Below are 23,561 nucleotides of genomic sequence, written 5' to 3'. Positions count from 1 at the left end.
TCCTCCAGAGCTTGCTAAAATGCCTGATCTTGAGCTTTCTTTTGACTTCTAGTCCTGATTTTTGAGAAAGGTTTAATTTTTTGCTGGTTAAAGAAAGCTAGAACAGGAAGTGAAACTGTTCCTGTCAGCAAAGAGAGCTGAACTTTGCTGATCTGCTCTAAACTCATTTTAATCTTCAAACTACACAACTGTGCAAGTTGTTTTATCCTATATTCAAAACTCTTACCTGGTTTTCCTTTTTTTGTTTTGTTTTGTTTTTTTGTTTTTTAATATATGATCTTTTATTCACATTGTGGTTTTGGGTAGCTCAAGGACTTTTTCTCAAGCTCAAGAAGTTACTAAGACTGAACTACCAGACCACCTCCTTCAAATTCTGCCCTCCTGCTAATGACTAAATAGTGTGTTGCTCAGCTGTGGGCCATGTTCCACAACGGGTATTACTGCTAACGTATGCTAAAGGAGCTGTTCTTCTACATGTGTGAAATCATCTCTCTGTAAGTACAGTTTATGTGGTTCTTCAGTTCAAAGAGCCGTATTCTGGAGTGAAGATGCCAAGATCACTGGATGCATTTACTTGCAGTGTTTGTCTGAAGCACCATCCCTAAAGGTACTTGGAGCAAGAACTTCAAATCCTTACAAACAGAAGCATTCACTTAAAATATGGCATCTTCTGAAGCCTGGCAATACAATTTTGTGGAATTTTCAAGGAAAAAAAGCATTATGGTAAAACTGCAGTTAGCTATGAGTTTACTTGAAGTAATTTCTTTGATTTCAATCTAACGCTAGTTGTAATAACTTGAAATCCAAGGATATGCAATGTCCAACTTACTGAGTTGCATATGAAAGTAAACACAACATCTGTCTTCAGGATTTACTGGGTAACTCTTACTTCTGAAATCACAGTGTTCCCAGGTGTCTTTCTAATGTGCCAGGCAAATAAATGGCAGCTACTGAAATGTATTGCTTTTGTATTTGGTTGGTTTGGTTTTTCCTTTTGAAGCTATAGAGACAGGAATGTCTGGTGCCTAAAGTAAAGTTAAAGGTAAGGGCTGTGATAAGTGGGGTGACGGGGAGGCTTTTAGGTTTTTTGGGGTTGGTTTTTTTTTCCCTCCCCCCTGCCAGTAATAGATTAAAAAGCAAATCTGTTTTGGCTACTGAAAAACCAAACTGTTAAGACTTCAGGCAAATAGCAAAAACTTTTCTGTTCCAAAGCAAATGGAAAAAAGAAATTATTTTGAATCAGATGTGGAGAGTAATTTGTGGATAGTCGATACACTTTCTGTGCTGTTATTGGGCATAGTTTTTACACATGGTAAGGTATCTTTCACTGATCACCATTGTTAAGATATATAGTACTGGGATTTGGCTGTGTTTAATGCAATTTCATTTCCTGGCACAAGGATTATATAATCTATGTATAGTTAAGACCATCGAGAATTTATTTCTCTGAGGCAAGGACTAGTGTTTTACTAAGAATTAATTTTGTTGGGCATAGCTGTCATTAGTGGCTTCTGCCCACTGTCCCAGAAATGCTGTTCTTCAAAAGCTAATAATGTTTCATTCCACAACCAAAATATCGAATCAAGGAAGATACCGAGTATCTTCCTAATTTTATCATATACTAAGGTTTGTCAGTTGTTGTCTCTTGTTTGGTTTGGTTTTTTTTTTTTTAATTAGAATGAGATTTCCTCATGAATAATGAAATTAATGTCTTTTGCAGCCAAAATAAACACCATATGGTGAGGGAGAAAGGGACCAGGAAAAGATGCGCAAGGCATGGCAGCCAAAGCTGATTAGGAGACAAAATGGACTGAATGGGAACAAAGGGGCCAGGTGAGAATAAGACTAAATCTTACCATCCAGGGTGGGATCACACCATCGTTAAATTCAACATTCTGGCAGTGGTGTTGATACTTCAATGAAGCTGAAAAATCCGTTGTGTACATAGCTTGTGCGTATGGTGTTACGCAGCACGCAAAGCTCACTTCTGTTCCTGCAGGTGCTTGTCATATTTAAGGAAAAAGGTGGCAGGGTAGGTGAATTGGGATGCTCAGAAGAAAAAGCAACAGGCATAAATCTTATGATCTCTTACTTAGTCATGTAAAGCTGGGATGAAGAAGCTTTGTTCTTGCAGTTGAAGATGATGCTAAGAACTTCAGTGTAGGTGCTGAGTGCTAATTGCCATCTTTCCCTTTCTTCTAACTGATGACTAGGAATCCACTGATGCTAAACTTTGAAGCATGTGTCAGGATTTTGGGAGTAACCTTGGGGTACTGTACTTGGGCTGTACAAGCCCAAGTTACGCCTTTGTGAGAACTTCCCTGTGGAGGACTCGGCAGTAGTTGTTGCAGGGCACAGTGCAACGGGTACCATTGTGAAGGGTAACAGACCAGCATCTGAGGTTTGTTGGCTTCTGGAGGATGACTTATCTTCACTTGAATGGCTCTTTCACACTAATGGTTAGAGACTGCAGGCAAATCTCACCCGAGGTTTAAAGACAGATCTCTCCTTGTTCCTGCTGCTGTTTATCTGATGCATGTATGAGGATGACACCCCATCAGGAGGCACTTGTTAGCCAACTCCAGAACCTCTGTTCCACAGTCTTCAAAGCTGTCTAAGAGCTCACCGAACTCTGTGCAGCTTTGTTCACATAACGTGGGTATCCTGCTGCCTGTGGATTTCTTTTGGGCACAGCTGAGCCTTAAAAAAGAGTTGGGGCCTTAGAGACTACATATGGAACATGCATGTTTGTTTGATCCCGCCCCCCATACTACCCACAAGCCATCTATACCAAGCACGTGAGCTGTTTGCCCTGTCTTTAGGAGTTTGATGCTTGCAGAGGCTCCGATGCAGGCTCAGATTGCAACCTTGCAATGCTCAGATGCAACAGCACAGTAGCTATGGATGTCAAGGGGCTTTTCTGTATGTTATCTCAAAAATACTTCCTATCCTACAGATGGATTTATCCCTAATAAAATGTCATGTATGAATAAGAACAAGGCATGTGGCCGGTCTGGCTGGAACGCAATCTCAAGGCTGTGAGTGTGTCTCTATATAACCCTGTGCCCAAAGTTCATCCCGTGTCGATTGGGATCTACACTGTCTGCTCTGGCAGCGCTAGAGGGGGCCCTAGGACAGAGAAGAAAAAGAAAAAAAAAAAAAAAAAAGAAAAAAAAAAAAGGAGGGGGAAAAACCAACCCCCACCCCAAACCCTAAAATGGATGACCGGGATCTATCTTTAAACTTCTGAAAGACTAAATTACATTGCTGTTTTTGACCTCACTTACTTCTAAGAGCCTTCTGCTACTGTACCATATGTACTTTTCATAATATATAGTCTGATTCAAAGCAGAGGGAATGAGAATCCTCATAGTCCATTTACAGGATTCTGTCCCATGTTCCTGGCCATAGAAAAAAAAAAAAAAAAAAAAAAAAAAGAGCTCACTTTGTTACCATTAATATTGCAACTTAGCAGGAAAACAGATCCACTATATACTTGCTTTTCACACGAAATCTGTTCGCCCCATAACTATGTTTTTCCTTTTTTTTAATTCCCCTATAAAAAGCCTACTGGGTGTTTTCCATTTTCCTGTGGAAAGCAGCATATTATAATGGAGGAGAGAAAGAGCTAATCTTGTGTAAAAGGGGTCAAATAATGCTTTCAGCTTCGTCAGTGTAAGTCATGATTAATTCAATCCTAGTTCATTGCACTGGCATGGGCTTTGTACCGGTGTAACTGAGCCCACGCGTAGGTGATAAACATGCAACTCATGGATCTGTAAAGTGTTTTGAGATAGTTTCATTAAAGTAAAATTCTAATTGGCAACAAAAATGTGTATGAAAATGATGGAAGAAATATGTAGCTTTCAAGCTTGGAAAAAATGTTGTATAACAGTCTCTATTGTCTAAAGTAGCCAGGAGCTAAGATCAAGTACCGTAGTCATCTTGCAGAAATGCACATGAAATGGGATAGTGAGGTGGAGCTGAGGCCGCGAACTGACTGCAGAATCAGAAAAACAAAGTCACTTCTACCAAGGGGAAAAGTGAAATCACACTTCTGCCTGCATTTAAGATTTATCTGTGCAATTAAATGGTTGTGTATATAGCTTGGTACAAAAGCATACAATTATATAACCCCAGTGGGAGGAACACTTCGCAATGTCTCTCTAAGTGCATTGTCTTATTGAAGGAAACTGCCTATCTGAGATCAAGTCAACATATACGGTAAAAAGTAGTTTTTGCTCTCAGATCAGACACTGATATCCCCATCTCAATTTTTATTTCTCAGCCGATTTTTTTTCTCTCCCTTCTCTTTCAGAGACCCTGCAAACAACAGTGAGTTCCAGTGTATATATGGTATAAGCATATGAGAACCCCATTGGAATGGCATTCATTTAATTTTAGTTAGAGTGATATTATTCTAACTACAGGTGAAAGGCCATGTAGCAGGCCAAAGGCATTTTAGACATAGTGCTTCCTGTGTGAATGCTTAATTGTTATGTATAATTACAGTTAGCTTAAGAAACCTGTCTACATATTCACATTCTTTTCTATTTACTTCTCTGAGGTTTTTGACAGATATGGAGGGCTGTTCACAAGAAATAATACGCAACTGAGTTTTATTTGCAAATACGCATTGCATGAACTATTATCTAATATAGCACTGAACACATACTGTTCAGTATGAGCATACTTTATAAGTGTTCTTTGATTCCTTGTAATGCAAGTCACACCAGAGATTGAATTTCCTTAAGTTACACACTAAAATGTATAGAGTCACATTTTTCTCTTCTAAATGTGTGAGTATATATAAAATGTAACTCCTTCAGTAAGATTGCAATGATCATTTTCTCCTCCCCTTAAGAGATGGCATTAGATGTATTCTCAAAGAATAGCTTAACTTGTTAATTGAGCTGACATATAAACCCACCATGCTATATGAATGTCAGAAAGCAGTAGTTTGAATATGGAAATTTGTCACTTAGGAATGTCTAGACTGTATATTAGATTTCCATTAAGTTAAAGTGAGTTAGGGGAAAAAAAAAAAAAAGGTTTAGAAAATCATAGTGGAAGTTACTGAGCTTACAACATCAATTTGCAACGCTATGCCCTCAAGTAATCAATGCAAGTTCAAACAAATAACAGTGCTGCTGTGACTTTCCCAATAGACGGCACTGCTGGAAATGCTTCCTATACTTAATAAGTAAATGAGCTTTCCTGGGAGCAAAACAAAGAGTCTGATGTGTTGTCTCACAGCAAGTAGCGGTGGTACAAGATGATTTTTCAGTTTGGCTTTCTTGAACATAATAACAGCTTGGGATTGCACATCATAAAGGATTGCTGCAAAAAAAAAGTGCAGGAGTTTCTCATTGATAACCGGGGTCCATTGATCCCCTTGCTTTGCTAGCATAAAGAAGCCTTTAAATTTTGCCGGTGCAGTTAGAACTAGCCATTGGCATGTAGGCAGTGCTGTCAGACAGTTCACATTTTAATTGTGAGAAGACAGAGACGTGGTTCCTTCTACAGAAGCCAAACAAGCCGAGTGCCTTTACTGGTATGCTCTTGGATGCCCTGTGATGCTTTTCATTGTCTCTAAAATCAATCTTCCAATGAACTGAGCAAAGATTCTCCTACAATGGCAACTTTTACCAGGCCTGTACTTTTCTTTGGAAGTTGTTAATATAGAGAGTTTTCTCAATGTAAGAAAAAAAAAAATGAGAAAGCAGTGCAGGATTGCTAGAAAGCCTGCAGCCTCAGAGTCATTTTAATCCCTCGATGTCTTCCACTGCCTCCCCCTCGGCTACAGATCCGTCCCTATTCAGCTGGGATGGCAGGTGCTCAGCCCGGTCTGAGCACCGCGAGCCTCTGCAGGAGCAGGGCTGAGCTCCTCGGACATGTGTATTGGCAGCTGTTAAGAGGCAGACACAAGGTCCTTTAACAACTGCACATAATTCAGATGACTGCTCTGGAGATGTTACCGTCTAAATTAATGAGTTCACTTTTAGACAACTGATAGTTCAATTAAAATGTGTGAGAGAGTAAATAGTCTGTGCTTATAGGCACTCCTGCTGCATTTGCTTTTTTAATAAGATGAGCTTCTTGCAATTTGGGTGAAACTCAGAAATATTTACATTACCGTTACAATGCCCAGTTGGTATGTATGGTCACATTTCAGTAATGACAACTCAGATACAAAGACCCACAGTGCAGCAACTGTCATGTCATCTAGTACTATGAAGACAAACAGAAAAGTAGCTGTAAAGAATATGGAAATATGGAAATGTTATTTCCAAGTGCAGAGAGCCTGCTGGGGAAGAGGGAGAGAGGAGGAGGACAATGTTTCTTCTAAAATATGTGCCTGATTCAACAAAGTACTTAAATATAAATGACTGCTGTTGATTTCAATGAAGGTACCAAAGGGCATCATCAGCTTATATTTCATCTTAGGCTTACACTGTATACAATTTCTTTAGTGACCTAAAGTACTTCTACAACTAAAATTTGTATTGAAAACAGGTGCTTTAAAATAAATTGACTTAACTTCCTTAGTACTTGCAGACTCAAAAGTTCAGTTAAACATTGAAAAATGCAAAAGGCCAAAGGAAGTATCTCTGCTGGTAAAAATTTCAGCCCAAATGAAATTTGTGGGAAAGTGACTATAAAGAATAGGCTTGGGTATGGTAAGATGTGCAAATAAAATGATAACAAATCAATCGGAGTAAACAGGAACAAACTACAGTTTTAAAATTGTGCTACGTTAATTTGAGAGCACTACTAAGGAAGTCAAAATTCCCCAATTAATTCTCCCTGAAATTATGGTGGCTGTGGCATATAAATGAACTTTGGAGAGCAACTGGCATTATCTATAAGTTCCAGGAAGGGAGATGATAAAATGAAGCTCCTTTTAGTGATACCTGTCTTTGTGTGATACCTGGGGCAGGATGTTTATTAGGAATATCATTTTCTTTAACAGCTTTTCTCCCCCATTCTCAGTGGCTGATACTGTTCCAGCAAGGAAATCCTGGTGGCTTTCAGAACAGTAGCAGCAGAACTGATGATACTTACTGAATACGATGGACCAGAAGCTGGCTCATTCTTGTGTGTTCTCTGTCTGGGCTTTGTCAATATTCACTTTCCGCACCCATTTCATAATAACACCATTGATTTGTTGATTAAATCATAAGGGTCAAAAGAACTCAATTGTGCATCAGAGCTTTCCCACTAGCTGGTGAGTTTTTCAACTAACCATTTATCTTCTATTTTCCATCTCCATAAAATGGAAACTACTTGTCCAAAAAAAATCCCCAACACCCCAAGTGGCCACTGAATTTGAAGCTAGAACATTTTTATATATCTTAAATTGTTTATAATTTTCTCTTCTAACCAATTTTAGTTAAAACTATGGCTTTTTTTCTTTTGAGTGAATGAATATTAATATCCACTAGGAACCGCTCCCATAGTTGAGTTAAACAAGAGCAATACAGAAAGTCACCTGAGTGTTTGTCATGGTGAATAACACAGAGCTTCCCACGAGCAGAATTCTGGAGAGGACTAACAAGTGTCTGCTCATGTAAGCGTAGAACAGGCTCAGTTTTTTGGAGAGTCCTTAGCTCTGATTGCTGAGAAATTGGGATAATTCAGTGCAGCAAAAACAAGTCTTTTTTTCTAATCAAGACTGACTTGGATTTTTCAGTTTTTTCCCATTCCCCAATTGAAATTTCCTGTGTCTTGCAACCATTTAACAATATGTTACTAACCATCCATTATGTCCTGCCTTACTCTTTTTTAGATGAAAGAGCCATGTAAAAAAGAAATCGCCAACCCCTGTGACTGAATTTGAGCGATAATGTCAATGGAATTAACACATTGCCATTGTTGAATGGTCTCCTGTGGCTATATAAACATCAAGGTAACACATTTCCAAAGCAGAAGACATTACTGCTGCAATACCGTTGTTTTGAGAGTGTTTCCTTACCGCCAAAATACTGATGTAGATTTAGTATTTTGCCTGGTGGAGGAGGATGTTAAAAAAAAAAAAAAAAAGTTGATTTTGCTGCTTTTATTTTTGCTGAATTCTGGTTTATTTGCTGAAGAAAATCTATTACATTGTTTGGCTAAACATGGAATGAGAGCGCAAGTACGTTGAGGTTTATTTAAGATGACCTCTTATTGGCAAATACATTTAAATGACAGCTCTCTTAAAGGGAAGGGCCTAATTCCATTTCTGAAGAAGACCTTCTGGAAAAGCTGGGGCAGAACTGCCTTCAGGAAACTCAGGATTCTTCGGCCTGGGGAGAGTTTGCTCGAGAATAATTGTCTCCCCCACTAGCTTCAGCCGTTAGCACAACTTTCATCTCTGCGAACAGAAATAGATGAGGCTTCAACGCCTTTGGTATGTTGCTGAGTAAAATGTCAGTGAGATGCAAGTTTCGGTTTTAACTTTTAAGGATGGCAAACAAATCGTGAGGCCAGGCTAGTCAGATAACTTTTTAACTGTGATAATCCCACTGTAGGCTCATTGTCACTGTCTCACCTAATGCAAGAGAGAAATAACTAACGTGGATATTGCACAGAAACTGTTTTCAGTTCCTTGTGTCACAAAACCATTGACAATGGCTGCACTACAGAAGCCAGAGCTGGTCTGTTAGCATATGCAGGTAACAGTAATGATTTCCTTTATTACAAGTTTACCGATCCTGGTTACAAATGAAAAAAGAACCTGTATTTCTTCAAGTGTATTTTCATTTGTCTTCAGGCAAGAAAAAATTCAGGCAGTAAGTGCTAAACCAGAACCTGACAAGTTCCCTTCCTAAATACCCCTTGTTATGTGAGTTTTACTTCTCCACAGTCACCTTTAAACAATGAGTCAAGGGGTTTGCTGCGTTTCTACTAGTCAGAGACCATAACCCAGGTATCGAAAGGTGGGAAGTCAATCTCAAGGTTGACCTCACCAGGCAAAGACAGACAGAGCCCTCTCTAGAATTAATGAGGCACACCCACTGCCTCTACCAGAGCTAAATCAGTTCTGGAAAAAAGGACTTCCTTTTGAAAAGCTGAATCTGGCCCTTTCATGAACATTAGGGCTGAAACAGAAGGGAGGGAGGTATTGCCCATCCCGGTTGTTTGTTGCAAGAACAGCCCTGGGTTGGATTCCTCAAAGCAGAAGACTTTACGGCACGGGGAATGTTCTGTTTCTGGGCTGCTCTTGGGTACCAAGGGATAGAAAAGAAAGTTGTGATGGGAGGAGGGAGGAGCTGCCCGTGGCAGGAGTTTGTTAGGACATGGAAAATGACTTGGTGAATCATGAACACTGTGCATGAGTTAAATAAACTAAGTGGACATGGTTTATGTAAACTGAAGTCCTTTTTTCTCCCTTGAGGGCTGTTTGAAGCTCTCTGAAAGCAGAGAGGAGAACAGCTAGTAAACTTTGTGCTTCAGAATTGTAGAGAAACTGCTTCTTTCATCCATGGATCAATCTTTTGTCAGCCCTAACACAATGGCTGATGGCTTTAGTGTATCTCCACTGTCACCCAAAGGCACTTCTTGGGAAATGAAGCCCAGTGGCTCAATAACTTGTCACCTTTCCCATCACTGGCCTAGGCCTAGGAACGGGGAAGAGGAGTGCTCTACCAGGCTCAGCAGCATTTAGATTGCAGTCACACCTCCCTTGGGAGTCAATAGCTGGTCTTTTGTGAATTATGATGTATGGAAATACAGGATTTTATTTTTGTACATCCTCAGCGGGGTATAAAAGCTAATGGCAGGACCCCTGAGCCCAGCAAGAGGATATCAATGGCAGAAGCAGCCCGTTACTTTTTTTTTTTCTTCACTGGGTCTTACCTTTCATTTTCCCCTTCTTTCTTTCTACCGTCACTTTTCCATACATTTTTCCCCCACCTACCCACTATTTTTTTTTTTTTTTTTTTTTTTGGCACGTACACAGAATTTCCTGAACAAGTAAGGGACAGCTCTTCTGAAGAACGGGAGTTATGGAGCCCTTCTGCACTTCTTCTCTAGGGTTCTTCAGGAAACCTGTCTGCAGATGGCTCGCAGCACCAGTGCCAAAACAGGCACCAGCCTTGCGACAGCTGCAGCTTTGGCCAACGGTAAATAACACCAGTGACAATGCCAGGTAGGAGAAAGTAGTCCATCATCTGAGTCACCTAATATGCTCGTGATTTTATCACCTCAGATTGTAGTAAAGTAGTTGTATATATACTGTAAGACTTAAACATCTAGCAGAAAACCCTGTGGAGAAAATTCAGCATGATAGCCATAGTTTATTTCCTGTTAATTGACATTAGGGCTCCATTGTCAAGATTCTGAACAAAAGGCAGGCCTAAACACTGTTCAAGGTTGTTGTTGAGGTTCAAACTTGAGCGTGAAAGATTATTCCTTTTCAAAATTCACTTGATTTGCACTCTGACTCCCTTCTGGATGATTAGTGTTTCAGATCTGGAGCCCTCTTAAAAAACTTGGGCAGCTTTGAAGGGTATCAGTGTTTGGTGTAAGCAAATTATCTCAGAGGAGAGGCAGAGCTGCTGTCCCAAGAGACACATGAGGATGAAGGGAGTTGGTAAAGAGGATGGCTTTGTGTGTTGTGTTAGCTGTCTGGCATGGTCATGTCTGTTGGTAATTGCACTTTCTTGCTTCTAGTGGAGCACTAGGTAAGTTCTAGTGTCAACCCTGAAGTGACAACACTCAGTTCTGCTCTCTCCTGCTGTGCAGACACATGTTCCCTCCTTGCAACTACTAGCTTCAGGCCTGGACCCTCACTCTGTCTCCCTGATGCTGATGAACATCATACCTTTGGACAATGCCCACTACAAGTGAGAAGATGTTGAGAAGGCTGATCCCCCTTTCCCCAGACACTCTGTCCAGATTCTCCAGCTCTTAGGAGTCACTAGAAGAAAGAACCTGTCTCCTTCCAGAGAATTAAGATCACCAATAAAGCTCTGAAACAGTGTGATCATGTAAGAGAAGCCTGGACATTTCCCTCTGCTTGAATCTGTGTCAAATGTGTAGTGCGGTAATCCACAGTCCATAAGTAACCCCTGGTTACGCTGCACTGGGAAGCAGTCTGTTCATATGCCAGCAGAACATACATTCTTCTTCATGGTCCCAGAATTCATTTAGTATTCATTCCAAGAATCATAGGAATCAGAGCCTTCTTTGCTGCTTATGCGAGGGCAGGATTGTTCTCTGCAATACCACTGGTTTGTGCAAAAATCATTTAAAAGTCTAATACAATGAGAGCTTTGCCTGTTATTCTGTGAACAGGCTGCCCTTGCACAGCCAATGTGTTTTTTCCTGGATACTCAAATTGCTTCTCTCTCATATTCATCCCTACTAATGAAGATAATTATATCCCTTTGTAGCATATTAATTCCTCTGTCATCTGTATGTTTACACCCTGCAGATACATTCATTTCTTCTTTGTGTACAGAGCCATCAGTCAATGAAGCTTTACTTACCAACTCTTCTAATCTTTTCTGATGTTCAGTTCATCCAGACTCCCTCCAGTTCCCCGGTAGCTTTGATAATGAGGTGATAAGAATTACATGTAGTTTTACCAGTTTGTTTTACAGCAGACTAACAGAAAGAAGCCCTGCCACTTCCCTGCTCAACTATATGCTATTTTCACATATGCATCCTGTGGTTATATTTGGCTGCTCACACTTGCTGCAGAAAACCATATGAACTATCTCTATGTTGTAGCCTCCTTAACATTTTTTATAGGTGGATATCGCTGAATAACACTGTGTTCAAAAGAAGAATTTAAGTGATACTAAGCAACTCTTATGGGGAAAACTGGAGGGGGGGTGAGGAACTGCAGAAGTCAGCAATTCCTCCCTTGAACAACTCCTTGACAATATGATGCGATGGGAGGAGAAGGAGTAGTTCCATCCTGGGGAGGAAATACAAGACAAAGAGGTTAGAAAGACATAATGGGGGACCATGAATGGGCTTAAATTTCAAATTTTTGCCTCAGGTTTCTGATAATCTAAACCAGTCTTCCCAAGCTGCTGTCATAACTTCTCCACTCTCTCCTGTAGAGCACAAATGCTCTTTAAATCTGGTAGGCTCCCTCTGGTCCATGAGCAATTAATTAAAAATGAAGTAGAATACTAGCAACTTCTCCAAAACCACAGCTGACTGCAGGGATGCAAGCAGGTTTGATGCCATTGTCCAGTCCTCCTGGTTGCTTATGTTGTCTTTGGCTCCAGATTATCTTGCACTTGATGCACGAATACCAGCTGGTTCCATGTGGTGCTGACCAGCATGGATGCCTGCACCTTATCCTGGAGCACGATAGTTGCCTTTACATTCCTAGAAATTATTTTTATGGCCGTGACAGCCTATCACAATTCCAAGGTGACCTTTTAAATCTCCTTTTTTTTCACTCCATTCATCTTTGACTTTGCATGCGACAAAGGAACATCTCTCAATGCAAAATGTATATAAGCAGGGAGAGAGAGATGGGCAGAAGTTTGGACTCTAATGCCGTTAAATTAGAGTATATACAAATTAAGTTAATTAATTTAAGTTAGAGTATATATGCAATTAGTATAATTGATCATTTTTCCTATTTTAGACATGATAAAAAACCTAGAATCCTGCAATGGAATTTTGCCACAGCTTTGTCCAGTAGAAGCCTTTGAAACCTCAGACCATTGCAGTGGGATATTCCCCAAAGCGCAGGAGTATTCTCAACATTTCTTCTCCTGAGATTGCTTCAGGTTAGCTGTTGATCACCCAGAATTCATGTGGCAGGAACATTGTGGAGAGGCAGGAAAATTAAACGTTGAATTGACCTGTCATAACCAGTCCTTATCAAGCAGATGTGAAATGTATCTAAAGACTTGCTTGATCTTGCTGCCTGTTTTTCCCTCCTAATAATTTTTTTAACCCAGTCTCCTGGTTTCAGCCCAACTTGGCAGAAGTGTAGAAGTCACACAGATGAGTTGGGTCCTATGGATTTCTTGAAAATGCTCTGTCTGAGGGAATGGCTGCAATGTGAGTTAACGTAGCAGTAGACAACAGAGAATCCAAACAGGAAAGCTCCTTTTTAAATGCCTCAGTCATGAGAAAAGCATCAGTCGAAGCTCAGGATGGGCCACAAGGTGCACGTTGTAGTAAATGCACAAGTGCGAGCATTCCTTGCACCCTGTGATAATCTGTCTGTTTTGGTTTTTTACTTTGTATTAAGAGGAAGAAACTGAGCAGCACCAAGCAGTAAAGCAAGCTAGCAGCAAGGAGAAGGAGTGCTATGACCTCCTTGGCTGTGGGTCCAAACCAGCGTTGCAGGTAGACTTAACTCTCACCGAATCTGACCCCGGCAGTAGCTCCCTGCAGAAGCTTAAACCAGTATTAGGGGGTGGCAAAACCAGTGACTTCATTATTGATAACCATCTAATCTGTGTTCACAAGGAATGCTTGCTCTCAAAATGACTTTGATTTCCTCCTGCCCACTCCCCAGCACTCTTCTTAGCAGAATTTAAATATTTCTGTTGAATTTACATTATATTGTTGTTTGATTCAACATTTGGTTGGCAGGCATAGATTAGGTTGTAAAGTGCCAGTCATTTAAGAACACTTTTGCCATCACAAAAGCAAAGATTGTGTTTTTAAGAATGGTACCTATTATGTGTGTGTTCGTGATTGCTAGGTTAGAGAGGAGAAGAAATCTAAGTCATTTATGCCTAAGTAGATGAAATCCAGTATTTTCAGTATAATGCAGTCATTGCACACCTCTGTTGCCCTCAGTTCAAGTGGAACTTGTCTGTATAACTGTTCGGATAGCTCACAGCCATGCGTCGTCCCTTGGTTTCTCAAGGAATTGGAACCAATGTATTTAAATCATTCAAGTGCTTGGTGTTCTTAACTTAGAAGCATTTGCCTGCTATAGTAATTTTTAATTTATTTTTCTAAACACATGTATCCAAAATGATGCTAGGCTTTTATATTCACAGCAGGGAGCATTGTGAGGTTTAAATATCCCTTTAATCACTAAGGATGTAATAAAACCAAGCAGAGTTCTTTGAGCTGCAGAGTGTTACCCAGGGAAAAATCTACTCTGGAGCTTACAAATGTGAGCTGAAGAGACAAACTGGGCAATAAAATCCACAACTACGGACCAAACCGGCTAAAAGTTGGTCTGTAGCTGCCCATCAGGAGCTGAGACTTGGAGGGGGGAAAAGGCCATTCAGCACCTCTAGAGCCATAAGAGCCAGGTCATAAACATTTCACAATCTGCTGGGTAGGGGGAGGGAGCCGTGGGTCTGTGATCCTGCCTGGAGTTTGTACCCTGGCCCATAACTGCAACAAAGAATGAGTATGAGGAATTTGCCTATATGAGAAGGGGAAAAAATCTAGACAGATTAGGGATTGCAGGAAAAAGTGGTAGCTGTGACTGATTATGTCAATTCATGTATGTTTATGACAGCCTCAGCCCACTGCTGATTTGAGGAATCCATGAAATCTGACAGGTGCTTTTTTCTATTATTGGTGATGTTGAAGGATTCTTACCTGAAAATTGTTACAGTGGACACCAGTATCATTTTGCTACCAGGTGATGAACAAGTTGAGTGAGAAAAAGTACAGCTCAGAGTTTATCCAAGGACTTTCTGCTTAAAATGAATACATATTTGCAGTTCTTTGTTACTGACTTCAAACTTTCCTCCAGATTATGTATGTCCCATCATAATGCTCTGTATCAGCTTTCAAAAACTGTCTTGCGGGATGTACTGCATGAATCTGTCTTGGCATTCATTTTTTTTTAATGGGAGATCTATAAATAGCTCAGCTCAGACTCTACAGGTTAGTTAGACATCCTGTGGGTTCGGTTCCCTTCTTCCTGTGAGATGTATGCACAGTTGTATGTATCCTATGGCTATATAATTTTTTATAGTTCTTTTTTAAAGAAATGATAAATAATACTGTAAAAGGAAAAAAAAAGCAGTAATAAAATCTTAGTAAAATGAAACATGATTTATTATAAAATGCTCTGAATCAAAATCTACTACGTATGGTTTAATTGTTCTCTTCTCTCATGCCTTCTGGTTATGGTAATGATCTTCCTCAGAAAGTTCTTTGTAGTCCACAGTGATGTTGGAGGAGCTGAGCTCTACTCAGCTCTGTAGAGCTCACAAGTTTTTATTTTTAAATTCCAAAACCTTTAAATCTTAACAATTTTCATTTGCTCTTCGAAGATAGTTCCTTTGATCGGGAATTATACTGTTTATGGATTCCCTGTTTTGATTAGAACCTTACTGTGATGAACAGTATATGGAAACTTCCTTATGAAACTGAGAATAAATCTGTGTTGGCAAAACAAAGTAACTCGCAAACTGACTTACATGATTGAAGTCTGGCTTTTTATCTTTTGGTTTCATGGTTTTACAAATGCTTGCACACCAACACAAATAATCTGTTGCGGAAACCAAAGTAGCATGACAGCGCATCTGCAATCTCAAAAGTCCCAAAAGTTTAGATACAAGCTTCTAGGTTTGGGCTGCTGCTTTTTCCTGAAAAGATCAGCTTTTTAAGTGAGATTGCTGAAGCGTCGTCAGCTGGGCTTCCGTTCAGCAGAATCCATTCTGCTCAGGACTTTTTTCTGGTCTCAATTCATGGTTAAGTAAACTGCCAGCAATTTTATGCTCTGCGTAATGCTTCTCTTTGCATATGAGTTGTGTGCACATGTTATAAAAGTATTTATGTATGGATGTTAAGCCAGAGCTGCTTGCGGCCTATTTCCTAAGGCTGATCCTTTCTGCCTCCTGATGGAGACCAGTGGGTTCCGGCAGGGTTGCCGCGTCCCAGGGGCGGGGAGGAAGAGAAGCCTTCCCCAGTGCAGGAGAGGAAAGGCAGCGCTTGCGGTGTGGTGCTTGGTGGCCCTTTCCTGTGCTGTGTTGCAAACCTGTTCTTGCTGCTGTAAAGTCCTCTCAGTATGTACTTTTTGTGGATTTGAGTGGGACAGAGTGCTGAGCTGTGTCTGGGAAACACAATGGGTTGACAGGAAAACAGTGCACCTAACATCAGGAGTCTGTGAAAACTTGAAAGAGCTCTAGACAGAAATATTTTGCATTTGACTCCGGACTGTAGCCTTTGAGGCCAAACTTCGCCTTCAGTGTTAAGTGGCTGCTAAGTATTTCCCTTCTTGTCTCAATGCAAACTAACTGCTGGGAGAAGCGCGTGCATATTCCAGGAGGGCTGAGGAGGGCGGATATGATAAAGGGGAGACAGAAGAGCATCCTCTTTTCTTTAGTTCAGGAGCACAGCTTTGTGGCCAGATACCTCAATCCACAAACCTGCAAGAGGAAAAGCCTTGTGTTAAACTTATAATGTACAACTTTTCATTTACATGAGCCACTTTCACACGTTCCCTTCCAAAACAGATCCCATCGCTGGTGAAACACAGCCTCCCTCAGGGTGGGCGCAGGCCTGCGGCCAGTCCCCGCAGCACGCTGCGCCTCGGTCCAGAGAGCCTGTTGTGAATTAGCATTGAGCTGCTACCAACAGGCCTTCTCCAACCATCTGTTTTGTTTTGCCAAATGTGATTTTTGGCTTTCTGAGGGCACCGGGAAGATTTGGGGGTGATACGATTTGGGGCTCAGCATGGGATTGTCAGCCCTACAGAGGTCTGCCTTCTGCGGGGCCCCTTGCATGGGTCCCAGGGTAGGAACATCTGCATGGCAATGTACATGTAACATGCCTGGAGACACCAGACAACTTTTCCCAGGAAAAAGCAATCAAACCCACTGTAAAAAGGGGGAAAAAAGGTGCCATTTCCCACCATCAGAAGAAAATGCTGTGTTATGTGAGCTGCTGTAAGGAACCGGGTAGGAACTGTTCCTTATGCTACCACATGATAGGAAATGTATGTACTACTTCTTCAGAGGATCTCAAAACACTTTGCAAGCTTTTAGCATTCTTGTAGCCGCCCACAGAGACTTGCTCATAAAGCTGCCCAAATTCAGACTGTGCCCATGCCGTCAGAGCTCAGCCGCTCTATCCTGACTGACCCTGCTCCGTTCACTTGGTCAGCTCAGTGCTGTCTGAGGAGTTGCACTTTTATTTCCTTTTTTTCTGTATGAGATGTCGGTCACTAACAAGGACAAGGAGTCACATGCTTTGAGGCTGGCACAGCTGTAGGAGCAATAGTTTCATCAGGCTTTTTCCCTGGAAAAACATTGCTTTTCCCCCTGGCCCTGTGTGCATAATCAGGCCCCATTTGCTCTACAGCGAGCTGAGCCTGTATTTAAGGGGCAGATTCGTGGACTCTAAAGCTGCCTGGAAAGTCTGAGGATGCTTCATGTTTTTAATTTAGTATGAAAATAAGGAGCTGCCAATGTAGGGCTATTTATTTATTTTATCTGGGTTTTATCCTGTTAATGACACACTGTCTTTCCACATTTTCAGTATTCATCCCATGGAGATGGCAGAGTATCCTTCATAAAGAATTGCCAAGACGCTCTGGGACTGTGGCCTTCGTGCGCCAGGTGGGAAATCTGCTAAATGAGTCACATTTAAATGGCAGTAAAGCTATCTTCATGTTTCAGAGGGGAGTATCTCTTAAATGCAGTTTGCACTTCTCCATGCTATTTTTTCTTGCTTGTGCAAGCTGAGGCAGACAACAGTGCTTCACTTAAGCCCAGTTTTATTAAAGCTGATAAGATAATGTTTTCTCACAACCATGAGGGAAGTCTGCAGGCGTTGGGTTGCTGGCTACTGCACCTGAGTGCTGATACAGATGAGCAATGATCCAAGACTGGCTCTTTCAAAAGATCATTGTTACTAATCTGGATTTCTGTTGCATTTCAGCAGTCTCCCGGACAGTAACTTTATGCCTCGCACTTGAGCTTGCTCTCAGGGCGGAACGCTGTCCTGGAAGTTCTGCCTAGACAGAGGTGGTGCATCCTGCGCAGCCACTTGCAGACTCAGATCCTGCTAGCCGAAGCCTCCTGCTAGCTGGCACGCGTTATCTGTTCTCCCGCAGTCTGAGAGCCCCAGACACCAGCCAGAGATGGCAAGATGATCACCCTGTCTCGGAGAGCTCCCAGTTCAGAAGGTAGGAATGGGGGAGGGTATGTATGCAGACCAGTTCCCTCCAGGGTCCTGTTGAGTGTTAAGGGTTAAAGCTTCACTTAAGGCGGGGGAAGTGCCAGAAAACATTTGCCTTACTACAAAACCCAGAGGGGAATGTTTCTTTCTAATCACCTCCTCAAAGAGATGCAAAGCAAAAGCTCTTGGCCTCCGCTTTTGTCATCACACATCCCCTCCCTTCGGTGCTGCCCTACCTCGTCCCCTTCAGCATAGCAGGAGAGCCTACTGTTAGAGCTGGGCACAGCAGGATTTTTACTTGCTGCTGTAAATGAGCTTGGAGCGGAGCTGTGTATGTCACTGACTTACACATGTCAGATCCACTATCTCTCCCATCCCTTTCCACCCCCCAGCCTCCAATTTGCCAGTGAATTGTTAGATACCAGCACATTCACCTCTGACTTCCCAGCAAACTGCCTGAGGGCGCTCCACGGACAGACAGACAAGAGGGTAATGCGCTAAATTCCCCCTTTGCTAGTGATGAATTTCATGGGGATTGCTCCCGTTAGCCACGCTTTCCAGAAATAGTAACAAATTCACTTTTTTTCCCCCAACTTTTAAAACCTTTCCAGTGCAACTAGAATGGCTGGGAGAAAGCTAGTTGTTAACTAGTCGTGGGTAATTAATGACTCCACCTTCTCCATCAGTCAGCTGCGAAAAGTCAAAAGGATTTGAGTACTTGTAGCAAATGTGCGTTCTCTAGCCATGCTGACAGGCAGTGTGCAAATGAAGTGGCAGCAGGAGACCATCTCATACCCTTTCGTGGAAGAAGCAGTAAGTCATGATACACATCCCACGCTCTAGTCAGGTGAAGAGTCTGAAATTCCCAGTGCTGCTGCTGCTGTTGTGCAGTTTCTGAGTCTGTGGGATGTTGATCCATCTCGCTGCTAGCTTGAATCTGACCCAATTTTTGTTCTATTTTTCCGTTTCAGATTCTGATTATGGTTGTCTTTTCTGCTTTCTACAATTAAAATACTAGCATTAGAAAAGCAGGACATGGCGGGGGGTGGGGGCACAGATTTGACCTTGATACCATTTTCAACTGATCTTTTCCCTTCCGATTAATTTTTCCACCTATGTAATAAATAATCTCAAGTCGAGCTACAAGTTGACGTTGCTCCACCACATGATACTCTCCTCTTCAGTGGTACTGAGACTCCCCAGTTCTGTATGTCCCCAAGTGAGCTGAAGGAGAAGAGCCTGTGGTCTTCTGAATTATCCAGTAGTTAAAGGGATGTCAGGAAAGCTGGATGTGGTCCTTCAAAGGTGCCAGGAGCCAATGGACCGTCTCCTGCTATAAAATCCTCCTCAGGACTTCTCGAACTTTCCAACCCCTTTCTTTTAAACATTCTTCGTTGCCACACTAAGCATTGGCCTTTCTCTCCCTGCCTAGTTCTGGGATGCCTAAAATACAATATACTATTGAAAAAGAGCCTGTCCCTCCTCTGGCTAAACTCCTCTGTCTTAACTCCTCTGTCTTCTTTGCATGTCCTTGCATTGCCTGCTCCAGAAGGCAGTAAAAGCAGAACTAAAGGGATGCTGTTCAGTTATAGAAACTGACTGAATAAATCCAGAGTATGTTTTGCATGTCAGACTAAATATCAAATGTCCCAATAACATCACTGACAAAATTTAAAAAAATGTTTATTTTATTGGGAGCAAAACTAGACCATGAATCAGCTGCAGCCTTATAGCAATGCTCTTTGAAATGAACAGCGCTCCTAAATTTGCTGTGCAGGATCCAACACTCAATATATATTGAGACTGATATCCTGCTTTTGACCTCCTCTTTTTTAACATCTTTGACCTGTAAATGTTAGTATAGCCATTTCTATACATGAATGCATAGAACTCCCTACTTCACCGAGGTGTAGTGGCTGGTTTGTGCCCTGAAGCATGAGACTGATTGCTGTCTCTTAGCACTTGTAAGCACGTGTAAGTACAAAAGCTAATGGTCACACTTGCAGAATAAACTAATTAAGGGAAAATGCTCAAGTCCTTCAGTTTCTGCTCAGCCTTCCCTTCAGTAAGAGCAGTGCCTTGAACAGTGCCTGATCCACCATGAAAGTCTTGGGCCACTTGCACTAGCCGTGGAAGGTGTCAGCCGAAGGAGTTTGGTGCCAGTAAAATGATACGCTAGCATGGCTGTGTCATTAAACAATTGCAACTTTCACCGTGAAGCTGAAAAGATACTGCATGTAGAGCAGCCTCCGTTCTGAGCTTCAGAACAGCTTCGGTGCAGCGGTGACGACCCTGCCATAGAAAAACAGCGCAGTAGGAAAATTAACTGTCCAGTTAAAGGCTGGGAATGCAGAGATTGGGTAGGTAAGTAATGTTACATCATCAAATATGTTTGTGTTAGTTGAGAAGTCATCTGCTGGTGAATGAACGTGTCGCTGCAGCATCCCAGTTGTGAGAGCAAACTTCACCACTGACTGTTAATCACCTACTTGGGAAGGAACAAGCTTGATACAGTCCTGATTCTGATACCAGAAATCAAGAGTAAAATGATTCTGTGCTCTGGAGATGAGAATAATATCAAATCCTTGGAATAGCCAGAAGGAAATTTTTCCTGCTTGCTGTTTAAGGGATTTTTTTATTTTCTAGGTAAGTCTCCAACTGATGTTTTTGGTCTTGTCTCTATTTGTTTAAAAGTGCGTTAGCAGTAAATCAAGGTGCATTTCCCCTGTAGGGTTTCCTGTATGTCAAAGCCATGTTAATTCTCTTTGATTTTCTTCCCTTAGCCCCAGCCATTGCTGCAGATCCTTCCTCTCTTTGTCCCTTTGGACATCAAAGGATTGCAAGGGGACAGCCCTGGCGAGAAGCTCCTCCCTGCTCATTAGCCTCCATAAAACAGGAACTCACCTTGGCTAGCCGCGCTTGGAGTCCCATCCTCATCCCGGTCACTCTTGACACTGGATCTCAGAAGGAAGGGCTTTTGCTTGCTTCAGGAAATCAGACCAGCTTTTGAACTGGACTATTTTGGCTCCCCTTGTAAGAACTCTGGTGGCTCTCTTGGCCCTGCGACCTCCTAAACTCCACAGTACATGGAAAAATGCAAGCTTTACCAGGTAGGTAAAGGACTCCCTCCTTTTCCTTATTGCGTGGAAAGATCCTAGACGTATGCCAAGAGCGTAGAATCATTTTAGAAAGAGAACAAGTGCTCCTGAAGGGTTACCAGCATTTATAGTACTGTGTGTGTGGCTGGAGAGGATTTCTAAAATTTTTTTTTTTGTAGGAATAGATGAGAAATTGTGGTTTTGAGTGTTCTTTGTGAGCCTTGGAAGATCTTTTGTAAGGTAGCAAAGATTTACTCACAATTGTGCCCAAAACTCCCTTATCCCTATCACCTTTGTGCAATGCGATCGTTCACTGAAGGCTAGAGGTGTTATTTGTATATTGTCTGCAGAGTACCCTGAGTTCCTTCAGGTTGAAGGCCACAGAAGGTTTGGAAATATTTGTTATGTTGCTAATAATAGGTCTGATACAAATGATCTGTTTTTTCTTTTGGTTTTTCTCTGCCCTTTGAAAGTATAAACCCCAGGCAGGCATGCCCCACCTCTACCAGGTTCATGCCCAAACACAGGATTTTTGTGATTTCCTTAGGGTTTTATTTATGTTTTTCTTTATCAGTCCGTCTCATAGCATGTTGTTAACCTTTTCTGCGTGGGGCATGATCAGATTGGGCCCAATGACAGATGTGCATTGGAAAACTAAGGGCCAGTCCAGTTGCATTTGTCAGTAACTGAAACCCAAATTTAGACTTGGGTTTTACTCTGCATCGGAAGGAAACAACTATTTACCTAGTTCAGGTATGCAGTTCGCATACATGTTAGAGGTGGCTGGATGTTTTCAGTTTGCTTTCTCTGCCTCTGCAATGTGTTGTTTCATTCATAAGCAAAACACACGTGCAATGACTCAGGTAATATCCACCTTCACTGTTGTTTTGGGTTTTTATAAAGCGGTCCATACTGTGTTGATACTGATTTCTGCCACTTCAAGGGAATTTTGACTTGAAAAGCAAAAGAGCAACAATGAAAAAATCACAGATTGTATTACGGTATTTTATCATGTTGAAGATTCCAACTATTGCAGAAGTCACCTAATTTTCTTACTGAGTTGTTTCTGGTGTATGACCCCACACAGCAGAAGTATTCCAGGTGATGACTGGGTGCATTTGAGAGGTGAAGCAATTGCATTTGTAAAAACACCGTACCTTTGTTATTGCCAAAAAGATTTCTGGTTCTGAGAAATGAGGTTCCCTCCAGAGGGTGGGGGTGTTTCTACTGACATTTATAAGATCAGAGAACATGGGGTTGTTGGCAAGATTAATTTCTCAGATAGCTTTATATATTGACATGCATGTCTTCCCTGTGGACACTGGATAGCTGTTAGTGTTGGACTTCTTCATTGAGAAGTTAACAGCAACAAATGTAATCATAACTGATTATAGCGAAGGTAAGAAGCATACCTTTTACCTTGGAGTTTTCCCGTATTGCAAACCCTGTCCCATACTTTGTGGAAAGTCTGCAACAGATTTTCTGATAGCATAACATTGTCTCAGTAATTGACAATTAGTGGAGGGACTGCTTTAGGTGAGTGAATTATACTCTAGCATCTTCTATCCAAAGATCTTAAACCCCCACAAGGATTACTGAATTGTCTCTCGTTTCTCTTTCTCTCCTTTCTATCTCCAAGATAGAAGAATATGTACAGCCTATTCTAGATACAGAAACTGAAGGACAAACTGCTCTTATTTGTATAAGGACTTTAAAATCAAGCATGAAATAGATTGAAGATCTCTTAATTTTCAGTGCCTTTACCATAGCAGCTATCTTCCTTTTCAACCTTATCTTGGCATAAGGAATATGTTTTAAAAAGTGCCACATGTGGTGTTACCACCACAATGATAACAATAATGAATATTTTTAAAATAGCTTAGAATTAAAATTCTTGGAAAATGTTTATATCTCTTTCAAATAATACTTAAAATAAAAAATAAGTTACGTAGAAGAGAAAACAATAGAAGTACAGATCTAACATGTTCAGTTCAGTGCTTGGACTCTCTGCCACAAACCTCTTCGTGCTGTAGTTCCAACATGCAGGCATCTTTGTGGGGGAGATGTGTGCATAAGTCTCGACATTAGTTACATACACACAAACTAGGAGCGGATTTGAAGTACCTTGCAAGCCAGCCTTTAGCTCTGCAAAGAAAATCCAAAGTGGATCCTACAGTTGGATCCACCACTGCAGAATCCCGCTGAAGCCGATCGCACATGACTGTGTAGTCAGCTGTGTGAATCCATTAGCAAGCTCACACCATCGCTGGGGTCCAGATCCCATGCAAACTGTTAATGTCTTGTTTTTCAGCCTCAGACTGTGCACACAAAACCTGCGGCATGAAAGACATTAACTACATTTTAAAATCTTTGCTGCAATGTTTATTGTACGTGCAGCTC

At 41.4% G+C, this 23,561-nt stretch overlaps 1 protein-coding gene across 1 annotated transcript in view; it reads left to right on the top strand.

The window, feature by feature from the left end:
* The first annotated feature begins 21,017 nt into the window (after positions 1 to 21,017).
* LOC104079135 (T-box-containing protein TBX6L) overlaps positions 21,018 to 23,561 on the top strand; it is an 11,624-nt gene continuing 9,080 nt past the window's right edge. The window contains exon 1 of the mRNA XM_009581051.1: positions 21,018 to 21,173. Coding sequence (XP_009579346.1) covers positions 21,158 to 21,173 — 16 coding nt within the window. The 5' untranslated portion in view covers positions 21,018 to 21,157. The remainder of the gene's footprint in view (positions 21,174 to 23,561) is intronic.

This window comes from Fulmarus glacialis, unplaced genomic scaffold (assembly GCF_000690835.1).
Source record: "Fulmarus glacialis isolate BGI_N327 unplaced genomic scaffold, ASM69083v1 scaffold11617, whole genome shotgun sequence".
NCBI classification, from domain to species: Eukaryota; Metazoa; Chordata; class Aves; order Procellariiformes; family Procellariidae; genus Fulmarus; species Fulmarus glacialis.
Note: the sequence above shows the minus strand (reverse complement) of the source record. Positions and strands in the feature narration are given on the sequence as shown.